This window comes from Salmo salar, chromosome ssa12, assembly GCF_905237065.1.
Source record: "Salmo salar chromosome ssa12, Ssal_v3.1, whole genome shotgun sequence".
Taxonomy (NCBI): Eukaryota; Metazoa; Chordata; class Actinopteri; order Salmoniformes; family Salmonidae; genus Salmo; species Salmo salar.
In genome coordinates this window covers 62,644,532-62,669,494 of record NC_059453.1, presented here as the reverse complement: position 1 = coordinate 62,669,494, position 24,963 = coordinate 62,644,532, and the positions used below count along the sequence as shown (strand labels likewise).

At 47.7% G+C, this 24,963-nt stretch overlaps 1 protein-coding gene across 6 annotated transcripts in view; it reads right to left on the bottom strand.

The window, feature by feature from the left end:
• The window catches only part of LOC106565466 (low-density lipoprotein receptor-related protein 1), a 181,727-nt gene that overhangs the window by 8,230 nt on the left and 148,534 nt on the right, over positions 1-24,963 (bottom strand). For 4 of the 6 annotated variants that reach the window (XM_014132678.2, XM_014132680.2, XM_014132681.2 and 1 more), the window contains exons 50-80: positions 24,319-24,441; positions 24,086-24,202; positions 23,814-23,942; positions 23,466-23,588; positions 22,080-22,220; positions 21,650-21,837; positions 21,286-21,469; positions 20,291-20,376; positions 20,020-20,139; positions 19,724-19,911; positions 19,297-19,502; positions 18,931-19,125; positions 18,681-18,829; positions 18,405-18,498; positions 18,072-18,308; positions 17,699-17,821; positions 17,448-17,573; positions 17,161-17,277; positions 14,981-15,087; positions 14,593-14,725; positions 14,363-14,485; positions 14,147-14,269; positions 13,890-14,030; positions 13,646-13,783; positions 13,416-13,535; positions 12,741-13,012; positions 12,460-12,638; positions 11,918-12,024; positions 11,472-11,591; positions 11,031-11,207; positions 9,023-9,163 (exon numbers count right to left, since the gene is read on the bottom strand). In XM_014132678.2, the coding sequence (XP_013988153.2) occupies positions 9,023-9,163; positions 11,031-11,207; positions 11,472-11,591; positions 11,918-12,024; positions 12,460-12,638; positions 12,741-13,012; positions 13,416-13,535; positions 13,646-13,783; positions 13,890-14,030; positions 14,147-14,269; positions 14,363-14,485; positions 14,593-14,725; positions 14,981-15,087; positions 17,161-17,277; positions 17,448-17,573; positions 17,699-17,821; positions 18,072-18,308; positions 18,405-18,498; positions 18,681-18,829; positions 18,931-19,125; positions 19,297-19,502; positions 19,724-19,911; positions 20,020-20,139; positions 20,291-20,376; positions 21,286-21,469; positions 21,650-21,837; positions 22,080-22,220; positions 23,466-23,588; positions 23,814-23,942; positions 24,086-24,202; positions 24,319-24,441 (4,527 nt within the window). The remainder of the gene's footprint in view (positions 1-9,022; positions 9,164-11,030; positions 11,208-11,471; positions 11,592-11,917; positions 12,025-12,459; positions 12,639-12,740; positions 13,013-13,415; positions 13,536-13,645; positions 13,784-13,889; positions 14,031-14,146; positions 14,270-14,362; positions 14,486-14,592; positions 14,726-14,980; positions 15,088-17,160; positions 17,278-17,447; positions 17,574-17,698; positions 17,822-18,071; positions 18,309-18,404; positions 18,499-18,680; positions 18,830-18,930; positions 19,126-19,296; positions 19,503-19,723; positions 19,912-20,019; positions 20,140-20,290; positions 20,377-21,285; positions 21,470-21,649; positions 21,838-22,079; positions 22,221-23,465; positions 23,589-23,813; positions 23,943-24,085; positions 24,203-24,318; positions 24,442-24,963) is intronic. The other 2 variants (XM_014132679.2, XM_014132684.2) reach the window with 1 other exon arrangement.

The following is a 24,963-nucleotide window of genomic DNA, read 5'->3' as shown; positions in this document are numbered from 1 at the left end:
CAATGCCAGGCTTCTCTCAAATCGTCTAAGGCAACACCAGGATCTGGAATATCCTGGACAAGTGCTATGTCAACATCAAAGACTGCTACACCACCCACATCAAACCACTGATCTCCAACTCTGACCACAACGCTGTCCAGATCATCTCTGTCTACAACACTAGGGCTGTTGCAGTGACCATATTACCACCACACCGGCAGTCACGAGTCATGATCGAAGTAAAATTCCACGTGACCACTGAGTCACGGTAATCTCCTTTTATGCACTCTGGACATGCGTTATTAGTAACCAACTCACTAACGATCATCAGGTTGCTAATGGCCTGGTACTCGGGGCTCTATTGTCCCTCTAACCACTCTGACATCAATGCAAATGCAATGGAAAATCAAATCAAACACTTATCAAAGCAGTATTTTTAAATACTTTTAAAACTCACCTCACTGTGATTGACCAATTTGAAGAAAGAAGTTAAAAAAATAGGTTGAAACTGGGTGGAAAGCATGGCGTTTGTGGATATTGTTTCAAAGCCTAACAACTAAATGGGCAGCATTTTCTAACATGATGATTCATTCAAAACACTTATATGCATATTAGAGTTTATGTATAAGCATAGGCCTATATACGAACCCAAGCCCGAAAAAACCAATCAGAATTCAAATAATGATTCTGCCGTTATACAATACATAGCCTACCGCATATTACACTTGTTTTAAAATATATATTTGGTACATAATTGTTCTAGCCTAAACTGAACAAATTCAGATTTAGCCTACAATTATAGTGAATTTATTTTTGAATAGCCTAGTAATAGGGCATTTTAAAAAAATCATTTCAGAATTAATAGACTGACATTACCTTAAGCTACAGAAAATAAATTAAATCTGTTCGGGAACATCAATAGTTATTTCCAAATTAAGCACAGGGTAGCTACAGTAACAGGGTTGGAGAGTCCTGAGTGGGATATCATCTGTGGCGCAGGGAAATTACAGGAGTAGCCTACCCAACATGAGTGAAAAACGTACCGGTGGGTAAGTGGCCCTCATTCGCTATTCCAGTGCATATGGACGACATGTATTTTTTGTTTTGCCCTTGTTCTTGCCCATTTGATAATGGGCCATTCTAAATTGAAACTAATTTAACATACTAGTAAAGACAATATTTAATTGAGAATAGTCTGATGGCCCGTAAGAAAAAAAAAAATGCAGTCAGAGTGCAGTATAACTGCAGCTAGAGTTCAGTATATCTGCAGTTTTTCTTCAATTACTGCGTCCAAAATACAGCAGTCGACTGCAATTACTGCAGTTTCAAAACTGAAATCTCTTTTTGTGAGGGGGTTAAAATATGAGCACTTGATGAGACAACTTGTGCGGCCTGAGGCAAGGAACATAGTCGCAAAAAAAAGCTTGCGCTTTCTCAAATCATCAATAGCCTAAAGTCGCATCATGCAGCCAATATATCTTTTGATTTCTAATGGCATTCTAAGGTTTGTAGAGCTGCCAAATAACTAAATCTAGTGTTTCAAAAAATCACTTTTACACTCAACATAGCCACTTCATATGCATGCACTCTCACTCCGGAATGGGAAGAATATCATTCAATTTTATTCAATTAGTCCAATTATATTCTTCGTACTATAAAATCATATAATATAAAAAAATTGCACAGGACTTAAGTGTACAGTTCATTCAGAAAGTATTCTGACCTCTCGACTTTACAAAATGTTGTTAAGTTACAGCCTTATTAAAAAATGTATTCAATTTACACACAATACCCCATAATGACAAAGCAAAAACAAGTTTAGGAATGTATGCAAATGTATATTTAAAAAAAAAACTAATATCACATTGACATAAGTATTCAGACCCTTTACTCAGTACTTTGTTGAAGCACCGTTGGCAGCAATTACAGCCTCGAGTCTTCTTGGGTATGACGCTACAAGCTTGGAACAACTGTATTTGGGGAGTTTCTCCCATTCTTCTCTGCAGATCCTCTCAAGCTCTGTCAGGTTGGATGGGGAGCGTCGCTGCACAGCTTTTTTCAGGTCTCTCCAGAGATGTTCCATCGGGTTCAAGTCCGGGCTCTGGCTGGACATTCAGAGACTTGTCCCGAAGCCACTCCTGCGTTTTCGTGGCTGTGCGCTTAGGGTAGTTCTCCTGTTGAATGGTGAACCTTCGCCCCAGTCTGAGGTCCTGAGCGCTCTAGAGCAGGTTTTCATCAAGGATCTCTCTGTACTTTGCTCCGTTCATCTTTTCCTAGATCTTAACTAATCTCCCAGTCCCTGCCGCTGAAAAACATCCACACAGCATGATGCTGCCACCATGCTTCACTGTAGAGATGGTGCCAGGTTTCCTCCAGACGTGACCCTTGGCATTCAAGCCAAAGAGTTCAATCTTAGCTTCATCAGACCACAGAATCTTGTTTCTCATGGTTTGCGAGTCCTTTAGTTGCCTTTTGGCAAACTCCAAGCAGGTTGCTGTGTGCCTTTTACTGAAGAGTGTCTTCCATCTGGACACTTTACCATAAAGGCCTGATTGGTGGAGTGCTGCAGACATAGTTGTCCTACTGGAAGGTTCTCCCATCTCCCCAAAGGAACTCTGGAGCTCTTTCAGAGTGACCATCGGGTTCTTGGTCACCTCCCTGACCAAGGCCCTTCTCCCCAGATTGTTCAGTTTGGCCAGGCAGCCAGCTTTAGGAAGAGTCTTGGTGCTTCCAAACTTCTTCCATTTAAGAATGATTGAGGCCACTGTGTTCTTGGGGACCTTCATCGCTGCAGAAATGTTTTGGTACCCTTCCCCAGAAATGTGCCTCGACACAATCAAGATACAAGATAGAACTGCCAAAGGGGGCGGTGTTGCAATCTACTGCAGAGATAGCCTGCAGAGTTCTGTCTTACTATCCAGGTCTGTACCCAAACAATTCGAGCTTCTACTTTTAAAAATCCACCTTTCCAGAAACAAGTCTCTCACCGTTGCCGCTTGCTATAGACCACCCTCTGCCCCCAGCTGTGCCTTGGACACCATGTGAATTGATTGCCCCCCCATCTATCTTCAGAGCTCGTGCTACTAGGTGACCTAAACTGGGACATGCTTAACACCCCGGCCATCCTACAATCTAAGCTTGATGCCCTCAATCTCACACAAATTATCAATGAACCCACCAGGTACAACCCCAAATCCGTAAACACGGGCACCCTCATAGATATCATCCTAACCAACTTGCCCTCCAAATACACCTCTGCTGTTTTCAACCAAGATCTCAGCGATCACTGCCTCATTGCCTGCGTCCATAATGGGTCTGCGGTCAAACGACCGCCCCTCATCACTGTTAAACGCTCCCTAAAACATTTCAGCGAGCAGGCCTTTCTAATCGACCTGGCCGGGGTATCCTGGAATGACATTGAACTCATCCCGTCAGTAGAGGATGCCTGGTTATTCTTTAAAAGTGCCTTCCTCACCATCTTAATTAAGGAACAGATATAGCCCTTGGTTCACTCCAGACCTGACTTCCCTTAACCAGCAAAAAAACATCCTGTGGCGTTCTGCATTAGCATCGAATAGCCCCCATGATATGCAACTTTTCAGGGAAGTTAGGAACCAATATACACAGGCAGTTAGGAAAGCTAAGGTTAGCTTTTTCAAGCAGAAATGTGCATCCTGTAGCACAAACTCAACAAAGTTCTGGCACACTAAAGTCCATGGAGAATAAGAGCACCTCCTCCCAGCTGCCCACTGCACTGAGGCTAGGAAACACTGTCACCACCGATACATCCACTATAATTGAGAATTTCAATAAGCATTTTTCTACGGCTGGCCATGCTTTCCACCTGGCTACCCCTACCCCGATCAACAGCCCTCCACCCCCCACAGCAACTCTCCCAAGCCTCCACCATTTCTCCTTCACCCAAATCCAGATAGCTGATGTTCTGAAAGAGCTGCAAAATCTGGACCCCTACAAATCAGCTGGGATAGACAATCTGGACCCTCTCTTTCTAAAATTATCTGCCGAAATTGTTGCAACCCCTATTACTAGCCTGTTTAACCTCTCTTTCGTATTGTCTGGAAAGCTGACATGGTCATCCCCCTCTTCGAAGGGGGAGACACTCTAGACCCAAACTGCTACAGACCTATATCTATCCTACCCTGCCTTTCTAAAAGCCAAGTTAACAAACAGATTACCGACCATTTCGAATCCCACCGTACCTTCTCCGCTATGCAATCTGGTTTCAGAGCTGGTCATGGGTGCACCTCAGCCACGCTCATGGTCCTAAACTACATCATAACCACCATCGATAAGAGACATTACTGTGCAGCCGTATTCATCGACGTGGCCAAGGCTTTCGACTCTGTCAATCACCACATCCTCATCGACAGACTCAACAGCCTTGGTTTCTCAGATGATTGCCTCGCCTGGTTCACCAACTACTTCTCTGATAGAGTTCAGTGTGTCAAATCGGAGGGCCTGTTGTCCGGACCTCTGGCAGTCTCTACGGGGGTGCTACAGGATTCAATTCTCGGGCCGACTCTCTTCTCTGTATACATCAATGATGTATACTCTTGCTGCTGGTGATTCTCTGATCCACCTCTACGCAGACGACACCATTCTGTATACCTCTGGCCCTTCTTTGGACACTGTTAACTAACCTCCAGACGAGCTTCAATGCCATACAACTCTCCTTCCGTGGTCTCCAACTGCTCTTAAATGCAAGTAAAACTAAATGCATGCTCTTCAACCGATCGCTGCCTGCATCTGCCCGCCCGTCCAGCAGTACTACTCTTGACAGTTATGACTTAGAATGTGTGGACAACTACAAATACTTAAGTGTCTGGTTAGACTGTAAACTCTCCTTCCAGATTCGCATTAAGCATCTCCAATCCAAAATTATATCTAGAATCGGCTTCCTATTTCGCAACAAAGCATCCTTCACTCTTGCTGCCAAACACACCCTCGTAAAACTGACCATCCTACCGATCCTCGACGATGTCATTTACAAAATAGACTCAACAAATTGGATGCAGTCTATCCCAGTGCCATCCGTTTTGTCACCAAAGCCCAATATACTACCCACCACTGTGACCTGTACGCTCTCGTTGGCTGGCCCTCGCTTCATACTCATCGCCAAACCCACTGGCTCCAGGTCATCTACAAGTCTCTGCTAGGTAAAGCCCCGCCTTATCTCAGCTCACTGGTCACCATAGCAACACCCACCCATAGCACGCGCTCCAGCAGGTATATCTCACTGGTCACCCCCAAAGCCAATTCTTCCTTTGGCCGCCTCTCCTTCCAGTTCTCTGCTGCCAATGACTGGAACGAACTGCAAAAAACACTGAGGCTGGAGACTCATATCTCCCTCACTAGCTTTAAGCACCAGCTGTCAGAGCAGCTCACAGATCACTGCACATGTACATAGCCTATCTGTAAATAGGCCATCCTACTACCTCATCCCCATACTGTATTTATTTATTTATCTTGCTCCTTTGCACCCCAGTATCTCTACTTGCACATCTACCATTCCAGTGTTTCATTGCTATATTGTAATTACTTTGCCACCATGGCCTATTTATTGCCTTTACCTCCCTTATCCTACCTCATTTGCACATGCTGTATATAGACTTGTTCTACTGTATTATTGACTATGTTTGTTTATTCCATGTGTAACTCTGTGTTTTTGTACGTGTCGAACTGCTTTGCTTTATCTTGGCCAGGTCGCAGTTGCAAATGAGAACTTGTTCTCAACTAGCCTACCTGGTTAAATAAAGGTGAAATAAAATACATTTTCAAAATCCTGTCTCGGAGCGCTACGGACAATTCCTTCGACTTCATGGCTTGGTTTTTGCTCTGACATGCACTGTTAACTGTGGGACCTTATATAGACAGGTGTGTGCCTTTCCAAATAATGTCCAATCAATTGAATTTACCACAGGTGAACTCCAATCTAGTTGTAGAAACATCTTAAGGATGATCAATGGAAACAGGATGCACCTGAGCTCAATTTCGAGTCTCATAGCAAAGGGTCTGAATACATGTAAATAAGCTATTTCATTTTTAATACATTTTCTAAAATTTATAAAAACCTGTTTTCACTTTGTCATTATGGGGTATTGTGTGTAGATTGATGAGGGAAAAAATTAGTGAATTCATTTTAGAATAAAGCTGTAACGTAACAAAATGCACCACTATATAAGACAAAGCTAAAGAAAACCAGACTGGTGAGAAAGACAGTCAGAGCGTGGTCAGATGACAGCACAGAGACTCTTAAAGGCTGTTTCCTCTACACTGACTGGGAGGTGTTCCAGCATGATAGTGTTGCTTCTAGCTTGAAATATACTTATTCATGTTACCATACCAGAACTTATTGATTACTTTACATGTATAAGGAATGTATATGTTAGGGTCAATGAAGGGTACAGAGGAACTTTGTGTGTGGAAAGTTACAGAGTGACAAGGGGAAGTGTAGAAAGTTCATATACTGTTCAAACATGTTATTGTTCAAGATCAATGTTCCTAAAGAGAGAGGCAAAGGGAAACAGTCTAGTTTGCCTGATAAGGCAGGCCAGCTGCGGAACTAGGGAGGAGCAACGCACTTGGCTCAGGTCAAGTCAAAAGATAAAGTGAGAAAAATAACCTCTGGGGAGGGGGCCAGAGGTTAATTAAGTTCCTGCCTAGCAACAGTGATGTATTGGCTGTCTAGATGTGTAAGGAGTTGACCCCGCCTAGTAGGAGGTTAGAAATATATGTGTTTTGTCTTTACAGCTGTATGACCCATTGGGTGAATAAACTTGGTTAGAGCTTTTCCTAGTATTCCATTTAAGTTTGGACCCTGTTTGTTCAGAAGCTAACAATAGTATAAATAACACAACCACCATAAATACAGACTATATTACCTTCTTTGTAGAGACCGTAATACCCACTAAGGGCTTACTGTTGGGGTAGACCTTATGTTAAAAAGGACATTACAAAAGGCTCTCAAAGAAAAGGAAGTGGCCTTCAATAACAAGGACAGGGAGAGGTTAAGAGGATCCCGAAACAGATCAACACCATGCTACACGGGGGGGGGGGCCTTCACAGCAGCCAATCCTAGGCTGCTGAAGACCATGGCTTGCATGTCAGAACCCTGCGAACCCACATGTGAAGGAACAGAATCTGTTCTACAAAAGATTTGACACTCATAATCACACAAATGACTGCTTTGCTGTCCTACAGACTGTCCCTACCTCTCACGCAGAGGAAATCATTGTTACCACAGAGCAGGTCACAAAGGTTTTTAAACAGCTGAACCCAAGGAAGGCCTCTGGGCCAGATAATGTGAGCCCAGTCCTTCTCAAGACCTTTGCTGAGGAGCTTGGCCCAGTCTGGCAACCCATCTTCCAGTTATCCATCGACTCACACACAATACCACAGGCCTGGAAAACGTTTCACTTCATCATGAAAAAGCCATGCCCCAATGACTGTGGCTCTGACCTCAGAGCTCGTCAAATGTCTGGAGAGAACAGTGTCTCGAAACCTAAAAAGACTCTGCGGAGAGGAAACTGGACCCTTTCCAGCTTGTATATAGAAACAGGTGCAGTACAGAGGATGCAGTGACCACCCTCACACACCTGATCCTGAAACCCCTAGACCAACCAAAAACATATGCCAGAGCACTCTTTATAGATTTTTCCTCTGTTTTTAGCACCTTCTACTAGCCAAAATGAAAGAACTGGACATTAACCCACACCTCATTTACTGGTAACACTCATTTCTCAGTAACACAACTCAAGGTAAACAACACTCTCTCCCCTCCTGTGGTCACCAACTGGGGAGCCCCGCAAGGTTGTGTGAGCTCACCCGTCCTTTTCATTCTGTACACCGATTGCACAAGTCAAAACACCAAGCATTTTATGATTAAGTTCTCTGATGACACTGTCCTGCTGGCCCTAATGGAGGACAACAGCAACCTCCCACTGTACCTAGACAGTGTAAACAGCCTTGTGCAGTGGTGTGACACAAACTCTTTAGTCCTGAATGTCACAAAAACACAGGAGGTTATCTTTGAGCCCAGGTCAGTGGCTGACCGAAACCAGGTAGTCATTCACAGTGAACACATCCAGCAGGTCTACTCTCATATTTAGATCTGGGAGTACATGTTGACCATGCCCTGAGATGGAGTGTCAAAGTGGACTATGTGCTATGTGTGTTCTAAGGTGCAACAGTGCATGCACTTTCTCTGCAGGCTGAAGTCTTTCGGGGCAACCTCGGAAATACTGAACATGTTTTTTTGCTCCACTATCCAGAGTGTGTTGCAGTACTGCATCACTGCTTGATACAACAGTGCCACAATACAGGCAAAAGCCAGGGTGTCAAGTGTGCTGAAAACTGCCTAAAAAATAATTGGCAAGCTGACCACCAAAACCTTTCTGGACAGCTCCCACACAAACATGCTGTGGATGGCAAACAAAATATCAGAGCACCCCTCCCATGTGCTCAACTCAGAGTTTGTGCTTCTGCCATCCAGGAAGCGCTATAGACTCCCCCCGTGCAAACTGGTCAGGTACAAATATGAATTTGTGCCACATGCACTGACCCTTATGAACAAATAAGGAGGACATTGGGGACATGGGGACACAGTAGATTTACTCATTCAGGAACGGGCAATAGCGAAAAGAGAAATATAACTTAAAATAAGCATGGACATTGAAACTATAGGGTTTGTGCAGTATGTGCAAAGCTCAGGGACCTTGAACATTAAGGAGATGTGTAACATTGAGTATAGGAGAGACAGCTATGTAATGTGGAAGGGAGGGGTTAGAGTCCTTAAGAAGTTATTCTTGTTTTTATGAATGTTTGATGTTATGTCTGGCCTATGCCATGTCTCTCACCATATTGCAATGCATTTTCTTGTAGGTAAAGTAAATATCTATGAAAATCAGACAAAGAAACCTAATCTGTATGTGTATGTGTACTCATAGACAATGCAATACATGTTCAATATAACAGTTTAGGTATAAGGGTGTTAGTGTGGGTGTGTACGACTTTGTATACTCACAGATAGGGGAGAGTGTAGGAGTAGGGAGCTCCACACAGGTTCCGTTGTCCAGGGTGCGTCCGTTGGGACAGGTACAGACTGGACCACTGGGGCTGAGCAGACACAACCACTCACACTTCTTCCTGTCACATGGGTTGGTCACTGACAGAGCAAGAAAGAGAGAGAGACACAGACAGACAAGTTAAAAAGTGACTGCCCCTAAAATGCAACTTCTCTTTTTCAAAACAGCCTGTGTCATCGATATGAGTCAGAAACATTTATTCTCGTGTCAAAATTGACTACAAAGTGTAAATTGGATCATTTTGGTCATTAAGTCAGTCTCGTCCAAAATGGAGATTTGCGAGATGATAAAATTCTTTCCTATGTCACAGAATGAAGGGTACCTGAATAGTTTTCCATGGGTTGGGTTTTAATCCTGCCCTCATGCCCACAGCACCCAAGTAATCATAAATTCGGAGCGCAGCTGCACACGACCACATCGTTATGCCCATGGTCAATTCGTTTTGACATTTGATATCACAAACTACATGGGACGATATTTTTTTAAATGTCAATATCTCTATTTAAATTACTTAAAAACCTCAAACGAATTATAAAATTGTAGAAATTCACATACAAATATTGAATGCAGTTAATGAGACAACTAAATATGTGAAAAATGAAAATATTGTCCCATTTGCATTGTGTAATTGACAGTCCCAAACTAGCCCCAGATATAGGCTGTCCGCTGTCCAATGTCAAACCAACTTTGCCACGGTCCACAGCAGCAGGCTGAAGCTAATTGACAAAAAGAAGTTTGCTAGCGCCAGCTAGCCGAGGCGACTTCAAGACACAAGACCTGGTTAGACTGTTTTAAGTTACATAGAAGAGTGACTGTGTACTGTTTGGGCAGAGTGAATGTACAAACACACACACAAAGACTACTCTCGTTTGGCTTCAGTCATGGCCACTGCATTTATTAATGATAAGTTTAGCCCTCCTTTAACACAATTATACCAGACTGTAAGCCTGTCTCTAATAGTCTAAGGGCCACCCATCAAAAAAGGCATTCCGTGATCCAGGAAACAAAACTGCAAAGTTTAAACATCATTACATTGATAATGTTATGAATACTGTGTGGATCAAAAATGGTCAAAGTTAATAAAAATGTATAATTCAAAAGGTACGATTTTGAAATCATAGCTCATTTTGGGTAATTCCCCCTAGCAACATTATGAGGTTGCCATATTACATCTTGGTTACAATTGTTACACGTGTTCCGTTGTCCATCCTTTCAGAAAGCAAGGCATTTAGGCTACCAGACTGGAGGAATGCAAAAATAACATGAGAGAAGAAGCTGCTTAAATAGATTTCTCATATGCCAGAACGCCACTTTATTTAGCTTATTTTGAGAGCTGTGCTAGCTATTAAACATGCTGTATTTAGTTTGTCTAGCAGCCAAGAGCAACGATGGCCCTTGTAGGCTGAATACAGCTGCCAAAACATATTCTATTAACTGAGAAAACCACTGCACATGGTTAAAACAGATTTCCTCATTTGGGGTTCATCTGGATCAGTGTGCAACACAAGTAACCAAGGTGAAATATAGCAATGTCGGAACTTAGCTAGGGAAATTACCCAAGATGCACTCTGATTGATGCTAAATATAATAACTTTGATTAAAGAAACTAAATGTGCAGTTTTTACACGTTTTTAATCACACAGCATTCATGTTCATAACTTTATCTACGTTGTGTTGCTGAAATGTTGCAATTCCGTTTTCTGGGTCACGGAACAACACATGTTTTGATGGGTGGCCCTTGGACTTTAAAGACCTAAGCCTAACTTGACATCTCTGGTGTGCAAGTCAATTTGTCATCGGCCTAGTTCTGTGCACACATCTCAAGTTCGAATTCAACCATGAAAGAGCGTTTAGAGAACAGCCGTGTTGACCTCTACTAGGGCTGTGGCGGTAATGACATTGTGTCAGCCGGTGACTGTCATGATAATAACTGTGATGTCCACTCACTCTCAGGCTGTTTGTTGCGGTGGTAGAGTACGATGTCCGTGGCGTGGTTCATTCCTGTAGTCAGGTTCTCCATGGGGCCTTTGCCATACTTGTTGACCCGGAACACAAAGTTGTTGATGTAGGTGACGCCATAGATGTAGTCCTCAAACACGTCAATACTGAACGGGTGGTGGAGCTCTGGAACAAACAAGACCGAACACCACAGCTCAGACCAACTCTTTACCAGTTAGATATGCTGTAAGCTATGCTAAAATACAACATTTTCCCCACTTGCTGAGGATATCAGCAGGCTCCAATTCAATGCACCCATTCTTGACAGTCCCAGTGTCATAAGACTCCACATCTAAAAATGGGCCTACATATCTCTAACCAAAACATGATTCTGTGGCTTAGGGATGTCAGCCCAGGTCTTTAAACCCAGACCCATGCAGGTCACTCAACTGTTCTTAATGCTGGTCACAGCCACCACCGGGTCGCTGCCATTCAGCCTCACACTGCCAATCACTGACAGCTTAGCATCGGCCCAGTACAGGCGCTCGTTAAAGTAGTCCACAGCCAGGCCTGGAGAGAGAGAGAGAGAGAGAGAGAGAGATAGAGAGAGAGAGAGAGAGAGAGAGAGAGAGAGAGAGAGAGAGAGAGATAAGAGAGAGACAGAGATAAGCAGAGAGAGAGAGAGAGAGAGAGAGGGGGATATAGAGAGAGAAAGAGAGGGAGAGAGAGACAAGCAGAGAGAGAGAGCAGTCATTGAGACATGTCAGTTTGAGGCTAAGCTTATTGAGTGAAACAAAGCTCTACACAGCCCATCCTTCAATTTGTGGAGAAATGGACCTGTCAATCAGGCTGTAAAATGTTTGTGGTGAGTGTGTGAGTGTGTGTATATATGTTACCTGTGGGCCACTGGATGTTGTCCTGTACCAGTGTCTCTCTCATGGTTCCATCCATGGCAGCAGTCTCAATCTTGGGGTGGTTTCCCCAGTCAGCCCAGTACATGGTCCTAATGGATACACAGCAATGACAACCAGTTACATGCGCCATCACATAGTAATGGTGTTGCGCCATCACACAGTAATGCGTTGCGCCTTCACACAGTAATGCGTTGCGCCATCACACAATAATGCGTTGCGCCATCACACAGTAATGCGTTGCGCCATCACACAGTAATGCGTTGCGCCATCACACAGTAATGCGTTGCGCCATCACACAGTAATGCGTTGCGCCATCACACAGTAATGCGTTGCGCCATCACACAGTAATGCGTTGCGCCATCACACAGTAATGCGTTGCGCCATCACACAGTAATGCGTTGCGCCATCACACAGTAATGCGTTGCGCCATCACACAGTAATGCGTTGCGCCATCACACAGTAATGTGTTGCGCCCCCCACTATCCTCCCACCCCCACTATCCTCCTCTCCCAAGGCAGACTCACCCTCTCTGGGGGTCCACTACAATGGCGTAGGGCTCGTCAATCATGCCGGAGATGAGGGTTTTGCGGTGTTGGCCTGATATCTGGGCCACCTCGATCACATCCCGGCCAGAGTCTGTCCAGTAGATGTTCCCTGCCACCCAGTCCACGGCGATGCCACGGGGCATCTTCAGACCGGGGATCTGAACACGGGGGGACAATACCAGTTAAATCATCATTTGTGCGAAAGGGTCAAGGGCATGACAAGAGCAGTCAATACTATCTGAGCACGAACAGACACACACCTCCAGGTTGGCGACGCGGGAGTCGCTCTGACGGCGGTGGCGGTTGTTGTTGCCGTTCGGTGACGAGGATGAGGATGGCAGCTCGTAGGAAGAGATTCTGCCCGTGTGCCAGTTGGTCCAGTAGATGCGGTTGGTCTTGACGTGCAGGTCCATGGCGTCGATGCGCACGTTGGCGTCGCCCTGGAAGGTCTGCTCGTAGCGCCAGTTGGGCATGCCAGGGTTCAGGCTGCGGATCTCGTTGTCGTCGGCGATGTAGAGCACCTGTCTCAAGTCTGGGAAGACAGCGGAAGGTCACAACCCGAGTTAGGACATCCCCTCTGACTTACGGTTCTAAGGCCATCACCGTACAATGCAATTGTCTTGCGTGGCTAAGAGCTATTTGGCACACACATACATTTAGTTAGATATCAGCTAGCGCAACACACACACACACATACATTTAGTTAGATATCAGTTAGCGCAACACACACACATACATTTAGTTAGATATCAGTTAGCGCAACACACACACACATACATTTAGTTAGATATCAGTTAGCGCAACACACACACACACAAAATTGTGACAGAGGCTAAAACGTTCAAACGGAGACAAATTCAGACAGGTTTCTAAAGACATAGAGAAGCAATAACAGTAACTGATCCACTGGTAATGCTGAACCGAGCAGTACTCACTGTCAACCTTGCAGGTGTCGTTGATCCTGGTGAAGTACTTGTGGCAGCTGCACTTGTGGGAGCCCTTGGTGTTGTTGCAGATGTGGGAACACACTCCAAACTGCTTACACTCATTCTTATCTGTGAACAACCCCCCCAAAGCAAAAAGATGTGGGTTACAGATCACTAGACTACACCAGACATTTAGTCACAACAGTAACAGAGAGAGTGTATTTGAAGCAGTGCTGTACCTTCACATCTGTTGTTGCCTGTGGTCTTGAAGCCAGGTTTGCAGGAGCAGAAGGCCTCAGTGCCATTCACCACACAGTGGGCCTCATCACCGTCACCACACACTGTCCTGTTATTGCGGCAGTCATTCAGGGAAGAGTCTGCAAAGAACCAGACAGGACAGAGAGTCAAACTTTCAGACAATAACATGTACATGCATACAGAGACAGACACGCTACTCCTCCGTGCCCGAGATGTAACACCCACCTTTCTTGTTGCAGCCGATCTCGTCAGAGCCGTAGTCCTCACAGTTGTTAAAGTAGTCACAGCGCAGGTTGGAGCTGATGCAGCGGCCGTTGGAGCACTGGAACTCGTCCTTCTGACAGACTGGCATGGTAGGAGGAGTCTCTGGAGGAAAAGGGGGAGGAGGCTGCATTATGTCAACTCCATAACCATCTAGTCAACTCCGGAACTCTTTATTGTAAAAGTCCACTCCATAACTCTCTACTACTAGAAAAACTCACGGCAGTTGAGCTCATCACTGTTGTCCCCGCAGTTATCGACACCGTCACAGTGCCTGGCTATCGGCAGGCAAACACGGTCGTTGTGGCAGCGGAACTGCCTTCTGGGTGGGCACTGGAATTTAGCTGAGGGATAGAGGAGGAGAGAAGAGATGACAGGTGTGAGGTCGGTGTTGAATGATCCTCAGGGACAGTGTTATTCATGTCGTGGGGACTCACTGCACTCCTCTGGGTTCTCATCAGAGTTGTCTCCACAGTCGTCCTCTCCGTCACACTTCCAGGCCAGGGGCTTACACAGAGTGTTGTTACACTGGAACTCATCCAGGGGGCAGTGTCTACCCACTGAGACAGAGAGAGAGAGAGTTACTTTTTTCTCTATGAAATACATACCCACAACTTGTACTTAATGAACAGTACAATAATGTGTGTGTGTATAAAAAAAAATTCACCTCCGCTGTCACACTTGTCCTCGTCACTGCCGTCCATACAGTCAGGGTCTGCGTCACAGCGCCAGCGGATGGGGATACAGTGGCCATTCTTACACTGGAACTGATCACTGTCACACTTCACGTCACAGCCATTCTGCAGGAGGACATGCAGGGACGTTACTTACCATGTCACACTAATGACAATGCTATTCATAAATGAACAATCCTCTAGTAATGATGTATTCATTGTGACAATGAGTTAGGACATGTACTAGTAAGATCGGGGATGGCATTGACTTTCCATATCACTAAGCTTCAACAAAAGAATCATGTTTGTGAGCATGGAACAGTGAGGGGTTTTTCATTTTCCATTTGACTCTATTTTTAATAACTGTGAGTGTCACTGTACCTCGTCTGACCCATCAGCACAGTCATGGTCTCCATCACACTTCCACCTCCCAGCGATGCAGCGACCGTTGGTACAGGAAAACTCACTCTCTGAACACTGCCTTGGCACTGAAGGGAAAGAGAGGAGGGGTGAGGAGAGAGGGAGGAGAGGAGAGGGAGGGGTGAGGAGAGAGGGAGGAGAGGAGAGGGGGAGGAGAGGAGAGGGAGGGGTGAGGATAGGGAGGGGTGAGGATAGGGAGGGGTGAGGAGAGGGAGGAGGGGTGAGGAGAGGGAGGGGTGAGGAGAGGGAGGGGTGAGGAGAGAGGGAGGAGAGGAGAGAGGGAGGAGAGGAGAGAGGGAGGGGTGAGGAGAGGGAGGGGTGAGGAGAGGGAGGGGTGAGGAGAGGGAGGAGAGGGAGGAGGGGTGAGGAGAGGGAGGGGTGAGGAGAGGGAGGGGTGAGGAGAGGGAGGGGTGAGGAGAGAGGGAGGAGAGGAGAGGGAGGGGTGAGGAGAGGGTGAGGAGAGGAGAGAGGGAGGAGAGGAGAGGGAGGGGTGAGGAGAGGAGAGGGAGGGGTGAGGAGAGGGGATGAGGGAGAGGAGAGAGGGAGGAGAGGAGAGGAAGGGGTGAGGAGAGAGGGAGGAGAGGAGAGGGAGGGGTGAGGAGAGGAGAGGGAGGGGTGAGGAGAGGGTGAGGAGAGGAGAGAGGGAGGAGAGGAGAGGGAGGGGTGAGGAGAGAGGGAGGAGAGGAGAGGGAGGGGTGAGGAGAGGAGAGGGAGGGGTGAGGAGAGGGTGAGGAGAGGAGAGAGGGAGGAGAGGGAGGGGTGAGGAGAGGAGAGAGGAGGAGAGGAGAGGGAGGAGAGGAGAGAGAGGAGAGGAGAGAGGGAGGAGAGGAGAGGGAGGGGTGAGGAGAGGGTGAGGAGAGGAGAGGAGAGAGGGAGGAGAGGGAGAGGAGAGGGAGGGGTGAGGAGAGGAGAGGGAGGGGTGAGGAGAGGGTGAGGAGAGGAGAGAGGGAGGGGTGAGGAGAGGGTGAGGAGAGGAGAGAGGGAGGAGAGGGAGGGGAGAGGAGAGGAGAGAGGGAGGAGAGGAGAGGGAGGAGAGGAGAGGGAGGAGAGGAGAGAGGGAGGAGAGGAGAGAGGGAGGAGAGGAGAGAGGGAGGAGAGGAGAGGGAGGGGTGAGGAGAGGGTGAGGAGAGGAGAGGAGAGAGGGAGGAGAGGAGAGGAGAGGGAGGGGTGAGGAGAGGAGAGGGAGGGGTGAGGAGAGGGTGAGGAGAGGAGAGAGGGAGGAGAGGAGAGGGAGGGGTGAGGAGAGGGTGAGGAGAGGAGAGAGGGAGGAGAGGAGAGGGAGGGGTGAGGAGAGGAGAGAGGGAGGAGAGGAGAGAGGGAGGAGAGGAGAGGGAGGGGTGAGGAGAGAGGGAGGAGAGGAGAGGGAGGGGTGAGGAGAGGGTGAGGAGAGGAGAGAGGGAGGAGAGGAGAGGGAGGGGTGAGGAGAGGGTGAGGAGAGGAGAGAGGGAGGAGAGGAGAGGGAGGGGTGAGGAAAAGAATAAGAACTTCTGGACGCATGTCATGAGGGTGAACAGACAGGAGGAAGAGACTGGTAGAGAGGGACATATCAGAAGATGGGGGGGTGGGAGTACACTGGGTCACATGGCACATCGAGGGGGACGGGCTAAAGGGACTAGTGGGATTGGAAAGGAGCTGAGAGTCTGGATAGAGAAGAAACACTTAAAGGAGTCAAGGAGCAAAGCTCCTTTTGAAATGTTTAGTGTATATTTTTTCCCTCTAATGGCAATAGGATAGTTACTGTAGACAGACACTTGGGGCTTGGGTAGATTGGTGGGAGGTTGGGGGTGTTCATGCGGATCGTGAAGACACCTACCTCTAAACCACGTCAACAGGCCAGTGTGAAATGCAGAATAAACATGAGATGATGTGAGACGTGCAAACGTTCACAAAGTTAAATCAAAGCAATGGAAATCAACATCTTGAATGTGCAACGCAGTTGAGCGAACACACATACACACACGACAGTGTACCTTTAAAAACTCTTAAATGATCTGTTCGGGGAGCAGATGTAGCCGAACCCATACAGTGAAAGAAGGCATCATATACAAATGAAATACACACATGGAGCTCTAATCTCCCCCATAGTGAGGAGAGAGAGGAGCCCTGGCATCACAGGCTGGGACAGGGCAGAGGGGACCTACCACACTTGTCCTCATCAGAGTTGTCCCCACAGTCGTTGTCATAGTCACATTGCCAGCGACCCGGGACACAGCGGTTGTTCTTACACCTGAACTGGTACGGCTCACATGTCCTCTCATCTGAGGACACGACGTACACAGAATACAGTCAAAGTACAAATGATGACAAATATTTTAATAGTATACAATTATGTAACACAGAAAAGAACTTTGGGAATCTCTCCATTCCTATCCCACCATCTCACCTGCGTCTCAATCTCTCTACCTCCAACCCTCCGTCCATCACTCACCACACTCCTCCTTGGGTTCGTCTGATGCGTCCCCACAGTCGTCCTCTCCGTCACACTTCCACCGGGCCGGGATGCAGCGACCAGAGTCCTTGCAGCGGAACTCGTCCACGCCACACGTCATCTGGGCTGGAGGGGGAGAGGGAACGGGGGACGTTAGAGATCAGAGAGAGAGCACAATGAAGGGCGGTAGAGAGAGAAGGGGAGGAATCAAGGAGCACGACGCTGGACGTGACAGTAAAGTGGATCCGTACTGCAGTTGGCAGGCTCGTCGGATCCGTCCACACAGTCGTTGTCCCTGTCACACACCCAGACACGGGGGATACAGCGCTTGGTGATGGCACACTGGAACTGGTTAGGGGCACACGTCACCTCCGCTACACGGGACAGAGAGGAGAGAGGAGACCGTCACTTACCAGTATCCGTATATGATGCATGGCTTTCGCTCCTAGTCTTTGTAAACATACATTTCAAATGAATTGAAATTACACATGTCAACGTGCGTAGAAAACATGGTAGGCCCGAAAATAACACAAAAACACTGGTTTGAAAAGACGAGAAGTTGGTGCAGTACACTACAACCCCTCTTTAACCCCTCCAATACTGTAGGAACAGCAGTCTACTCACGACAGTCTTTCTCGTCCTCTCCCTCTCCACAGTTGTCCTGGCCGTTACAGCGGAAGATCCCAGGGATACAGCGGCTGGGGTGGCTACACTTAAACTGACTGGGCAGACACACGTGGATGTCACAGTTGGCCTCGTCAGAGTTGTCCTGGCAGTCGTTGTCCCCGTCACAGATGTAGGCTGGGTTGGTACAGATGCCTGTACCACACTGGAACTGGCCGGGCCTGCACTTGAACTCAGCTACAGGGGGATACCAATACAACATCAGTCAACCAGGACTTTAGTACAGTGCAGCTATGATAGTTAGTGTTCATGGACTAGGACTGTGTCACTCACGGCATTCCGCAGGCTCGTCTGACCGGTCCCCGCAATCATCCTCTGTGTCACACTTCCACCAGAACGGAATGCACTTGTCATTCTTGCACACAAACTGCAGGGAGGGAGGGAGGGAGAGGGGGAGGGAGAGGTAGGGAAGAGGATGGAGAGGAAGAGGGAAAGGGAGAGGGAGAGGGAGAGGTAGGGAAGAGGATGGAGAGGAAGAGGGAAAGAGAGAGACAGATTAGTTCTGAGCACACTAAGGCAGAGAAGGACACAGACGTTGGCTAAACTCACCTGGCTGGCGGTGCAGTTGGACATACACCGTCTCCCGTCACTGGCCAGGTAGAAGTTAGTGGGACAGGCACACTTGTACCCCCCTCCAGGAGACAGCAGGCACAGGTTACTGCATCCTCCGTTGTCGGTCTGACACGGGTGGTTGGCCACTGTGGGTCAACCAAACACACACAACAGGCCCAGGTCAGGGGAGTGCAGGCACACGTCGATACATGACGGGGTGTTCAGGTGGTGGTAACAGTAGACTTACTCATACCCTCTGGCTGGCGGTAAGGGTGGTAGATGTGGACGTCCATGGGCCGGTGCAGCGTGCTGATCAGCATGGTCTTGTTGGTGCCCAGGGTCTTGTGACACCTGTTGATGGACTTGGTCTCCCAGTCGGTCCAGTAGATGTACTCCTCAAACAGAGTCATGGCAAAGATGTGGGGGATGTCCTGGCTTAACACTGCAGGGGGGGGGGTCACACAGAGAAACAGACGCGCGTCAGATACGAGCAGTGATTTATTTACTCTTGAGCTTGTGGTGTGTATAGTGTGCACGACTTCCGTTTCATGCGTGTGTGTGTGTTGTAATGTCAATATCCAAATGTGCACACGTGTACGACAGAGTGTGTTACCGGTGTGTCGGTTGGTTCCGTCCAGGCTGGCGAACTCGATGTAGTCCTCTCTGGCGTCGGCCCAGTAGATGCGGTCGTTGATGAAGTCCAGAGTGAGGCCGTTGGGCCAGGTGATCCTGTCCTCTACAATCACAGTCCTGTTGGAGCCGTCCATCCCTATCCTCCCTATGTGGGGGTTGTCACCCCAGTCTGACCAGTACAGGTACCTGGTAGGGACACAGCTCAGTGTGAGGATTCAGGACCACAAAGAACACCCAGGTGACTGGTCATAACGTCACACTACATTCTCAGCAAAGTGAGGATCAATGAGTCTCTCTTGAAGTAAAATAATCAATAGTATACTCAATATTTGAGCAGCATTCATCGAAGAGAAAAATAAGAGAACATGAATGCAATTCCTGCTTGTTCTTTAGAGCTCCGTTCGTACCCGTTTCGTACGTCCACTGCCACAGCGCGTGGTTCCCTCAGACCGGTGTTGACCAGGACTGTCCGGTAGGCCCCGTTCAGCTTAGACACCTCGATGGTGTCCCGCCCCTTGTCACACCAGTACAGGTTCCCTCCCACCCAATCAACAGCCAGACCATCAGGGTTGCTAAGAGATGTGCGGTGAAGGACCTGCCAAAGAGCCAATCAGAAATTACAGTTCAGTTCCCCACATTATGCAACTAAATGTAGGCTACCAATCAAATGTATATTTCTAAGAGGTAAAGGAGCCACACTGACTTGTACGTCGCTGCCGTTGATGTGCATGCGTCGGATCATGCTGCCCTGAGTGGTCACGTCTGTCCAGTAGATCATCTGCTGTCTGTAGTCAAAGTCCAGCGCCACCGCGTTGTTCAGGCCCTAACACACACACACACACACACACACACACACACACACACACACACACACAATGGGAGAGAAGTGATCAAACATAGCATGATGGTCATAAGGAGCAATGTGCCATTTCCACCTGTTGTAGGTCTTTGAGGTGTTGAGGCTCCAGTCTCACCTGTTTGAGCAGGGTGTAGTTGGAACCATCAAGGTTGAGTTTCCTTAGGTAGTAACGGTTGGCAAAGATCAGGAAGGGCTCCTCCTCTGGACAAAAGAAGGATTGTTTTGGAAGAAAAGGTCATGAAGTTCAACTTCAGGCCGTCCCTACACATTGACTGTTGTATTATAGTAGGTAGAGCTCTTACCACCTCATACCCCCCTCCACCAGCTCTTACCACCTCATACCCCCCTCCGCCAGCTCTTACCACCTCATACCCCCCTCCGCCAGCTCTTACCATCTCATACCCCCCTCCCCCAGCTCTTACCACCTCATACCCCCCTCCGCCAGCTCTTACCACCTCATACCCCCTTCCGCCAGCTCTTACCACCTCATACCCCCTTCCGCCAGCTCTTACCACCTCATACCCCCTTCCGCCAGCTCTTACCACCTCATACCCCCTCCGCCAGCTCTTACCACCTCATACCCCCTTCCGCCAGCTCTTACCACCTCATACCCCCTCCGCCAGCTCTTACCACCTCATACCCCCCTTCCGCCAGCTCTTACCACCTCATACCCCCCTTCCGCCAGCTCTTACCACCTCATACCCCCTTCCGCCAGCTCTTACCACCTCATACCCCCTCCGCCAGCTCTTACCACCTCATAGCCCCTTCCGCCAGCTCTTACCACCTCATACCCCCCTCCGCCAGCTCTTACCACCTCATACCCCCTTCCGCCAGCTCTTACCACCTCATACCCCCTCCGCCAGCTCTTACCACCTCATACCCCCCCTCCGCCAGCTCTTACCACCTCATACCCCCCCTCCACCAGCTCTTACCATCTCATACCCCCTTCCCCAGCTCTTACCACCTCATACCCCCTTCCACCAGCTCTTACCACCTCATACCCCCCTCCACCAGCTCTTACCACCTCATACCCCCTCCACCAGCTTTTACCACCTCATACCCCCCTCCATCAGCTCTTACCACCTCATACCCCCCTCCACCAGCTCTTACCAGAGGTGGACTTGCAGATAGTGGGGTCACTGGGGCTGAGCTGGAAGCCCTCCACACAGAGACAGTGGAAGGATCCGTGGGTGTTGATGCAGCGCTGCGTGCAGGGGTAGCTGGTCGTACACTCGTCTATGTCCACGCACGTCTTCCCATCATCCTTCAGGCGGAAGCCAGGGTGGCATCTGCACTGCACGACCACACAGGGGAGGAGAGGTAAGGCTGTGTGTACTACTTCACAACGGTTAACCTTTCCGACAAATAGTTGTTACGTAGTTGACAATATAAAATGGCAATGACTACAGATTAACAGTCATCACCGTTAGCTATTTATTTAGCAGAAGCTCTCCAGGTGTAGGTGCATCTTTACCTTGAAGCCTATCTTGAGGTCCTCACAGAGCTGGGAGCAGCCGCTGAGCTTGCTGTTCAGACACTCATTGATGAAGCAGTTGAGCTCGTCAGTGCCGTCACCGCAGTCATCGTTCCGGTCACACAGCAGCGTCTCATTGACACAGTTCCCGTTGCCGCAAGCGTACACCGTGTCGTTACATTTCTTCTCTGTTTTGGGAAGAGGGGGAGGACAGATTGGAGGATGGGTCAGGAAGAGGAGAATAGAGCGTGAATATCTAAGGAAGAGGAGGCTTGGCTCACACATTGGCCTAAATCCAATATCGCAATTTAGCAGGGATTTAGTAAATCCCTTAAAATTCCTTGCAAATAGTGGGCTGAGATGGAGATCTCTTAGGGCCCAGAGAAAATAGACAGTTAGCACCATCTGTGAGTGTGTGTGTGTGTCTTACCTGGGCCGTTGCAGTGGGGGTTCTTGGGGGCTTCGTCAGAGCGGTCGTGACAGTCGAACTCTCCGTCACACTCCCAGGAGCTCTGGATGAGGCAGCGGCCGTTGGCACAGCGGAACTCATTGGACCCACACGTAGGGTACTCTGAAAGGAGAGACGTGTGATTGGTTGGTTGATTAATAGCATTTTCTTTACAGTTATGTCACTGGTAGGCCTATCACATAAAATACAAAAGTATGCAGACATCCCTTCAAATTAGTGGATTCGGCTATTTTAGCCACACCCGTTGTTGACAGGTGTATGAAATTGAGCCTTGCAATCTCCATAGACAAACATTGGCAGCAGAATGGCCGTCCTGAAGAGCTCAGTGACTTTCAACGTGGCACCGTCATAGGATGACACCTTTCCAACAAGTCAGTTCGGCTTGCTAGATCCTGCTAGATCTGCCCCCAGTCAACTGTAAGTGCTGTTATTGTGAAGTGGAAACGTCTAGGAGCAACAACGGCTCAGCCACGAAGTGGTAGGCCACACAAGTTCACAGAATGGGACCGCTGAGTGCTGAAGCGCGTGGCACGTAAAAATTGTCTGTCCTCGGTTGCAACACTCACTACCAAGTTCCATTGAACTCTGGAGCAGTGAAAACGCGTACTCTGGAGTGATGAATCACGCTTCACCATCTGGCAAATCTGAGTTTGGCGGATGCCAGGAGAACTATACCTGCCCCAGTCTATAGTGCCAACTGTAAAGTATGGTGGAGGAGGAATAATTGTCTGGGACTGTTTTTTATGTTTCGGGCTAGGTCCCTTAGTTCCAGTGAAGGGAAAACTTAACGCTACAGCATACAACAACATTCTAGACGATTCTATGCTTCCAACTTTGCGGCAACAGTTTGGGGGAAGGCTCTTTCCTGTTTCAGCACGACAATGCCCCCCTGTACACAAAGCGAGGTCCATACAGAAATGGTTTGTCGGGATCGGTGTGGAAAAACTTGACTGGCCCGCACAAAGCCCTGACCTCAACCCCATCAAACATGAATTGGTACGTCGACTGCGAGCCAGACCTAATCGCCAAACGTCAGTGTTCGACCTCACTAATGCTCGTGGCTGAATGGAAGCAATTTCCCGCAGCAATGTTCCAACATCTAGTGGAAAGCCATCCCAGAAGAGTGGAGGCTGTTATAGGCTGTAATAGCAGCAAAGGGGGGACCAACTCCATATTAATGCCCATGATTTTGGAATGAGATGTTTGACGAGCAGGTGTCCACATACTTTTGGTCATGTAGTGCATCATGAAAACAGAATATTCATTCCAAATGTTTAAGGATTAACACAATGATACCATGATAGTGTGTGAGTGTAAGAGGGGGTACAACAGGGGTCATCCACTCACCACACTCCAGGGACTCGTCAGAGCCGTCACTGCAGTCTTTGTCATGATCACACACAAAGTGCTTGGGGATGCACTGTCTGTTCTGACACATGAACTCATTCTCATCACAGGTGTTGTTGAAGACTGAGACACAGACAGACAGACATTAGTTAGTCAATAAGCTACTGCATTATCAAAAATAATCTGTATACCAGCAAGTAATTATTTGATAATGATTGCATAAATAACTTCTGTTAAACTCAAATTGCTTAACATTGGATGGGGCAAGTAACATCTCCCATACTTCCATAGGTAAAGATGTATCCAGTCAATAGTCCTCCACCCTCCTCTGACTGACCCACTACTCACCACATCCAGCCTTGACACTCTCATCCACCCCGTCAGGACAGTCCTTGTCCCCGTCACACTTCCAGTGCTGGGGGACACACACATGAGAGCCAGGACACTGGAAGGCATGTGGACTACACGTCTTATTCTCTGTCAGGAGAGGTGCGGGGAGGAGGGGAGACAGATATGGGGTAAGGGAATTACTCTTGGGTGCATTCGTTTTGAATTAGTCTAGTATTTCCAATTGAGTGACGTCCCTGTTAGAGATTGTGTGTGGCGTGAATCACACTCACTGCACTTGCTGCCCTCGTCAGTCCCATCACCACAGTCGTCAGCGCCGTCACACACCCACCGGTTGGGGATACAGCGGTGGTTGCCGCATTCAAACTGGCTGGCCGAGCAGAACTTATCTAAAGGAGAGAGAGACCAAAGAGGGCGGTGCAATGAAGAGAAAGAACATCTGTCAGAAATGTGTGGTGAAAGACTACAGTGATCAGCAGTCCAGTAAAAAGCCATCTGAACTCACCACAGTGTGTCTCGTCAGCACCGTTCTCACAGTCGTTCTCCTTGTCGCAGGTCCAGCTCATAGGGATACAGCGACCACTAGGACATGCAAAGAATGAAGCAGGACACTTGGTCTTCCTCCGGTCTGCTCGACAAACAGATGGACAGATAGTGGTAAATTAAAACAAATTGTATTGGTCGCATACACATATGTAGCAGATGTGTAGCAAAATGCTTGTGTTATAACTCCAACAGTGCAGTAATATCTAACAATTCACAACAATACACACAAATCTAAAAGTAAAAAAGGAATATTTATAAATATTAGGATGAGCAATGTTGGAATCTCGAGTATATATATATATATATATATATATATATAATAATACACACTACCGTTCAAAAGTTTGGGGTCACTTAGAAATGTCCTTGTTTTTTGTCCATTAAAATAATATCAAATTTATCAGAAATAGGCCAGTATCCCGAAGTCGCCTCTTCACTGTTAACGTTGAGACTGGTGTTTTGCAGATACTATTTAATGAAGCTGCCAGTTGAGGACTTGGGAGGCGTCTGTTTCTCAAACTAGACACTAATGTCCTCTTTCTCAGTAGTACACCAGTAGTGCCTCCCACTCCTCTTTCTATTCTGGTTAGAGCCAGTTTGCGCT